The sequence below is a fragment of the Melozone crissalis genome, unplaced genomic scaffold (assembly GCF_028551555.1).
Source record: "Melozone crissalis strain CALT ecotype California unplaced genomic scaffold, PUWL_Pcris_2 ptg000014l_1, whole genome shotgun sequence".
Classification (NCBI taxonomy): domain Eukaryota; kingdom Metazoa; phylum Chordata; class Aves; order Passeriformes; family Passerellidae; genus Melozone; species Melozone crissalis.
This window is the reverse complement of record NW_026535792.1, coordinates 20,166,189-20,173,484: the sequence shown is the minus strand read 5'-3', so window position 1 is coordinate 20,173,484 and position 7,296 is coordinate 20,166,189. Positions and strand designations below refer to the sequence as shown.

At 46.9% G+C, this 7,296-nt stretch overlaps 1 protein-coding gene across 1 annotated transcript; it reads left to right on the top strand.

Annotated features, from left to right (window-relative positions):
* The first annotated feature begins 5,355 nt into the window (after nt 1–5,355).
* On the top strand, nt 5,356–6,636 carry GCNT3 (glucosaminyl (N-acetyl) transferase 3, mucin type). The gene has a single exon (XM_054272898.1). It carries the CDS (start codon nt 5,356–5,358, stop codon nt 6,634–6,636), a length of 1,281 nt encoding a protein of 426 aa, XP_054128873.1.
* The last annotated feature ends 660 nt before the right edge of the window (nt 6,637–7,296 follow it).

Here is a 7,296-nt window from a genome sequence, read left to right as displayed (position 1 = left end):
GGGAAGATGGGAGGGAAGAGCAGTTCCAACTTACTAGCTTGGTTGAATCCAGTCTTTATAGTCCAATAAGTGTTCCACAATTAGTCAAATACACATTTTGCAAACATTCTAATTTTTTATGCACTAGCATTTGGCAAAATCTTTCTAGCCTAACCATTTTTACATATATACCTCAGGAGTCTGGTATGGTTTTGGTGACAATTCCAGTGGTTTTTCTCTGAAACAACCCACAAAATTTCATCTTGGTTGTGACAAAGAAAAATGACTGAAAATATATTTTATAGTACCACGTCACTCTTCTGCAAGTTGCCTAATAACTAGAGATGCAAATATTCAAATAGTTATTTTTATTTCATAATCATAAAGACATTGGCTCTATGACTTTCAATTGCCAACAGAGTCCAGAGATGAAGTGATTAATAGCTACTTGTGACAACAGCAAAATTGCTTTAAAAAGGTGGGTGAAATGTCCTGGAAACAGCTATTCACAACAGCAGCATTAGACAATACTGAAGTAATCTAAAGACCAGCAAATTACTGAAACACTCTCATTCAGGTATATGGGCTATTCCAACAAGAGAAGTTAAGACACTGCACGTTTTTAGGTAATATCAGAGCAAAGTTGAGCCCAAAGGTTCAGGTAAAAACTATGAAATTATCTGTTTGAAGTAAAACAAAAATACACTTCTCTTCTTCCTCTCCATCTGATTTCAGTGAGAAAGAGTGCTTCAATTCACACTCTCCCACTCAGATTTATTGTCACTGTTACATAAACTGGACTTCTAACACCCTCCCTGCTGAAACACAGAAGAAGTAGAAAAAAATACTTCATCCAAATCTCGAACTGAAAATAACATGAAGAGAGGGACATGCCAGTATTGTGTCTTTATAAGACTAAACTACTACTCCCCTTCCCACTGTTAAATTTGTAATTAAGGTGTTTTACCATAGACTTACATTTTGGTACTCCTTCAAAGCACACTATTTGCCTAAAACAAGTGCCAAAACCATGGAGAATGGCATCATTTTATAGGCAGAAAATGCATGCCAGAAGGTTAGAAGCTATTGGGGGTTTCAGCTTGTTTTGGGGGTTTTTGTGTTGTATATTTTTCAGTAAGAATAGTAAGTAGAAATACATATGCCAATCTTTGATTTACTGACACCTAGCACCACGCCATAACCGTCTTTGTTCACAAAGATAAGCTCAGTCATGCTCATTTGCACACACTGAGGAGCATGACCTTCAGTCAGCTAAATCAACATTTTAGTCTTTGGACAGTAAATGCTCCTTAAAACCCATCTCCTTCTTTGGCCCCCTCTGCAGGGCAGGACACACCAGCACATCATAGGTGCCCGAAGAAAGATGCAATTGCTGTCTGCTGCATCAGCACCACAGATGCAGCACAGAACTGTTCCAGAATACAGATCCACATACTGAGGCAGTGACTACTTGGAGGTGGGATGCTCAAATACCTCAGTGGTTCTAGACCTCAGCTGTTTAACTGCTGTACAGAAAGCTTCTTTTTTGCTGTTGCAAACTTTTTCCCTGGAGATAGTTTACAGCAGTGTGAAAACATCACAGACAGACAAGCTGTAGAGACATGTTATAAGCATGAAAAGAATGAAACAATAAGCAGTAAAAACCTTCAGGATTTTCTCTGGCATAAGTGCAGCTAGTGTTCCTTCTAGCTTTGTATAGGAAACAGAAGTGTCAAGTGTATAAGGGAATTTTAAAGGATGAAAATATGAAGCAAATAGATCATCTGAAATAAAGAAAAAATGGTACTACACTCCCCACAACAGCATTCTCCCCTAAAAAGTAATAACATATTGAATTGTGAATGTATGGCAGAAAAAGTAGGGCGCCCAAACTATTATGAAATACTTGGGTTTCTTTACAGGATTGCAGCCAGAACAAGGGCAGCACATGGCAAGAACTTCAGACAGAACTGAATAGCCCACAACAACAGTTCCAGAAGACAATCACCTTTCCCCCATTGATTCCTTGTCCTTCCCTTGTAATGCATTCTATGACTGTGAAGGTAAGGAGTGCTCTGTGTGAATCCCCCAAGCATTGAAGGAAAATTTACTGAACTCAGCAATTACTATTCAGCAACTGGATAAAGTCCTGGTCTGAAGTATTCTTAGCCAGCTGTGGGACATTCAAGGCAACTGTCACAGCACATGTCATCAGTATCTGTCACAGGCAGTTGAGAGGGCCACAATACACAGCATCCCCACACAATTCCAGAGAGCTTCAGCCCATACAGAGTAACATTGGAAGGCTTCAAGCATCTGCCCATACAGAGTAACAGCATGTCACTTCAGAAGGCTGTAAGCATGTGCTCTTCTGCCTAACCTTTTACACCCCTGATGTTGATGCATTGCCCTGTGTGCCCTCTGCCCCCTTTGGTGGTTGTCAGTGCCCCTGGGCACCCCATGGCTCATTGCTGCCAGTGCTGCTCACAGCTGTGCCCATGGGGATGAGGCCACAGCCCCACTCCCAATCACCACAACCTGTGCACCTACAGGCAACCAGACCAGCTGTAGGTCTAAACATATTCAAATATTTCTGGGCAGCCACAGAGACATGAAAGCAACAATCTCCATGATACAGAGGCTTTGGACATGATCTGTGTGTCAGCCATCACTCCGTGCATGTGTCTGTGTACCGTGGCAGACTCTCTACTTGTGACCAAATTGAACTGCATAGAACATTGATAAATTGATAAAAGTTCTACCACAGCACAGAAACACCTAAAGTTCAGAATACTATTTAGACAGCTGAAAACAAGGCAAGAAATAAAACTAACATGCTTTTAAGGGTAAAAGAAAAAAACCTTTCTTAGTAACATTTGTGTCAATTTCAGGAAGTTCCTTATCTCTTAAGAAATCACCTCTTCAATAGGACAGTTATAATGGGGTTTTCACTGTGGGAAATGCACAAAGTTAAATCCATTCTTTTTGGTTCTTTATTCCTGCAGCCCTGACCTCTTCTATCATCTGTCTAAAAGAGTTTTGTTTTCTGTTTTGTTTTTATTTCCCATGATGTATGAAGCAACCCTTTTGTAGAAACAATGCAGCATGAGCTAATGCATTTATGATCCCCAGTATCACTGTGTTTTCTTTGTATTATGTCCTTCAAGAAAAAAACAGGTTTTCTTCCCCCAGGACAGAGTCCAGCTCACAGTGCTGGCCACCAGTGTCAGAAACAGTGCCAGTCTTAAGAGTGGTTTAAAGGAAATTCTTTTAAATATCTCTACCAGCATCATCCTATTTATTTGTCTGTCTCTTCAGCAATCTGTATAAGGTGAGTAATGCCTTGTCCCTATTTTGCTTTATTACACAAAATGTAAGTGAGGAAACTCGTTATACCTTATGAGCATTGTTCAGCTGTTGTGTAAAATTTCAAGTGGCCAATACTACCCCATAGACTGTACATTAATTATGATTGTCTGCTTTGGCTTTTTTCTAAGCCACTCTCACTTGTGCTCTTCAGTCCAGCAATTTTGTCTTGGATCAAAGCAGAAATGGTCTGACTTCAGTAAAAGTGCACCAGAGGTCCAGAAAGAGCAAAGCCATGAGTCTGCAGCTGTAGGATGAATAGCATTAGGCAGTGCTCAGTAAATAACAGGAACTGGTATGCATGCTACAAAAAATATTGTGGCTTGATATTTTACTTACTGCTTTTTACTGATACCTTTTCATGTCCTTTCTGAATCAGGTTTAGAGGTACTGCATGTAGTGCTTTCAAACCATTTTTCACAAACCAGCAATGAAGTGGAACTCTGAAAGGAAAATTAACATCCAACAGTTTCTTCAAAGATGAACTTGACCTCTATCTTGTCATCAAACTGACCCAAGACTCTGCATGTGGGCACGCAATCTCAGCAGCTTGTAAAGACAGTTTGAACTGTTAGACAGTACAGGACTTTGACACGTAATTCAGTTGAAAATAAATGGAAGCAAACAGAAGGGGAAGTCTGTAATCAGACAGTTACAAGTTTCAAAAAGCAGAACGTGCACAAGGTTCATCATGTTAAAGTTTTACTGATAAAGTGTACATATACAATATACTTATATTTGCGTAAGGTTTATTCATTTTGAAACCTCAATACTTCCTTGTTCACTTCCCATCTTTGCTTTGTTCACTTTCCCACTCTGGAGTATGTGCCAAATACTTCATATAAAAAGAACACTGAACTTCTGGTGTCTGAAGATTCATACTGAGAAAGCTATCATGAAATTTTCCAAATGTTTATTGGTAATTCTAAAACTATAAATCTCAAAACTATAAGCCAAACACAATCCCATGATTTTTAGATAAGTATCACAATACCAGCAGAGACAGTTAAAAAAAAATCTGAACAGCCAAGAAGATGGAAATGTAATTTAGTCTCCATTTCTGACATAGTTCATAGGAAATACTGATTTTAAAAAGAACAGTTCTTTTGAAAAGAGCCATTACTATTAACACTAATAACATTCCTCATGTGAACACAAATGAAAAAAGTGGAATACAGTGTTTCACAAGAGGATACTGTATCTTGCTAAAAGATGTATACTTGGCAGAAAATTACATACAAAGTATACCTAGGAAAAATTTTGCTTAAATAGCAGTCAGTGACACTACCACTAATTTTGCTTAATAATACTTTATTACATAACCAAAAAATTAAAGGAAGATCAGAGCCAGCCCCAAATACTTTTAGGTGTGGACCTACAGACTAATTTTACAGGCCTTGTGCAGGGTTAGGTATTTCTCACATAACTAATCCAAATAACTCTGGGGAGAGGCAGCAGGCTGATTCACCATGGGTTTAGGTTACCTATTACCTATAAACCTGGATATCCATATGTCTCTGACACCTCACTTATAGCACAGAAGTTCAGGTTGTGCAGACCCTTTTCTGTTTCGGGAGTCAAATTGTCTGGACTTTGTAACAAACCTGCCGCTTGAAGTTAGTAGAGCCGATAACACCCACACCTCCTCCCATCGAAGGTTCTGTAAAGATATTAGCACACATCCTCCCTATCAATCAGAACACTGGAAAAGCAAGTTAGACACCAAGGTACTCTAGTAAATCTTTTTTAAAAGTGCATTACAGAGGGTCGAATTCCAGAGGAATTTTCCTTGTGTTACGTGCTGGACAGGGGTAAGGTGAAATATCTTTTAAACAGACCCAGAAGATATAGAACCACCCCCAGTGCTGATAAAACCCAAGAGAGCCACGCCACGGGGAGGGAGGGGACTGTTGTTCACCTGCGGCCACACCGGGATCGCCCGGCACTGCTTCCCCACCTCCCGGAGGCAGGAGTGCCCGGCTCCCTCAGGGCAGCGCAGCCCGGAGCGGGATGCCGTGGTGGCCGCGGGCCCCGGCGGCGCGGCGGCGCTGGGCGCTGCTGCTGCTCGGGCCGCTGGCGCTGCTCGCCGCCGCCCTGGCGCTGCGCGGCACCGCCCGCCCCGGCCCCGCCGAGCGCCCGCAGCTCTACCGGGCGCTGGAGCTCTCGGCCAGCCGCAGCATCAACTGCTCGGGGGTCGTCCGCGGGGACCAGACGGCCATCCAGGAGGCGCAGCTCAGCAACCTGGAAGTGGCGAACAGAAGGGCTTCACCGACGCCCGGCGAGTACCTGAACATTACGAGGGACTGCAGAGCCTTCAAGGAGACCCGGCGCTACATCGAGTTCCCGCTCAGCCAGGAGGAGGAGGAGTTCCCCATCGCCTACTCCATGATCATCCACCACAAAATCGACATGTTTGAGCGGCTCCTGAGGTCCGTCTACGCCCCCCAGAACGTTTACTGCGTCCATGTAGACAGCAAATCCCCGGCCGCCTTCCAGGAGGCCGTGAGGGCCATTGCTGCCTGCTTCCCCAATGTCTTCGTGGCCAGCCGCCTGGAAAGCGTGGTCTATGCCTCCTGGTCCCGGGTGCAGGCTGACCTCAACTGCATGCAGGACCTCCTGCAGAGCCCTGTGCCATGGCGCTACCTCATCAACACCTGCGGTACCGACTTCCCCATCAAGACCAACGCCGAGATAGTCCGGGCGCTGCAGCTGCTGCGGGGCCAGAACGCCATGGAGTCCGAGAGGCCCTCGGCCGCCAAGAAGCAGCGCTGGGAGTATCACCACGAGGTGGGGGAGACCATCTCCCGCACCTCCCAGAAGAAACTGCCCCCACCCCACAGCTACCCCATGTTCACGGGCAGCGCCTACACCGCCGTCACACGGGACTTCGTGCGGTACATCTTCGAGAACCCCACCGCACGAAAGTTCCTCGAGTGGTCCAAGGACAGCTACAGCCCTGACGAGCACGTGTGGGCCACCCTGAACCGCATGCCGGGCGTGCCGGGGAGTACGCCCCTCAGCGATAAGTTCCAGCTCTCGGACATGAACGCCCTTCCCCGCCTGGTCAAGTGGGAGTACCTGGAGGGGGACATGAGCAAGGGCGCGCCCTACCCGCCCTGCACCGGCCGCCACCAGCGCTCCATCTGCATCTACGGGGTGGGCGACGTGCCCTGGATGCTGCAGCAACACCATCTCCTGGCCAACAAGTTCGACCCCGAGGTGGACGACGCGGCCGTCCAGTGTCTCGAGGAGTACCTGCGCCACAAGGCCCTGTACGGCCGGGGGCTCTGAGGGGGAGCCGCGGAGACTCTGGCCAGCGACTGCTGCCTTCCGTGGGCGACTCAGCCGACGGCGGGAGAGGATCCCCCGGGCCCTGAGGGGCCCACGCCTCGGCGCGGCCCCGAGGAGAAGCCCGGCCGAGGGTCGGAGGAACGGACAGACGGACGGCGTGACCCGGCGGAGGGAAGGGCCGGCGGGAGGGCAGGCTCAGCCCCGTCCCGCTCGGCTCCCGTCCCGCGGGGTCCCCGCTCTCGCCCGGAGCCGCTGGAGGAGGCGGGCGGGGCGTTGCGCAGCCCCTTCCCGAGCCCATCGGCAAAGGCAGCCCCGGGCTGCCGCCTGCACACGGGCAGCCCCAGCCACGGTGACCCCAGGTTCGGCTAGGGGCAGAGCCGAAACAATGATTAATTTGCTTTTCCACAGAGCACCTGGCAGCCGCCGCCCGTTCAGCGCTGCTCAGCCGAACATCTGGCTGCTGCTTTTGCCTCACTTTAAACTTTGACTCTATCAAAACTCGTTAATCGTTAAAAGCCAACCTTCAATAAAATCCAAGATAGTAAAATCCATAGCGCTTCGGTGTTCTATGTTCTCTGAGGAGGATGGTTTGTGCTCCTGGCAGAAAACCAGGCAGCATTAAACCAGTTTAACCCTTTGTGCATCCACTTCTCTGCCTGA

What these genes read in the sequence shown, in the direction of transcription:
- GCNT3 (XM_054272898.1), top strand. Translation starts at nt 5,356, where the DNA reads ATGCCGTGGTGGCCGCGGGCCCCGGCGGCGCGGCGGCGCTGGGCGCTG.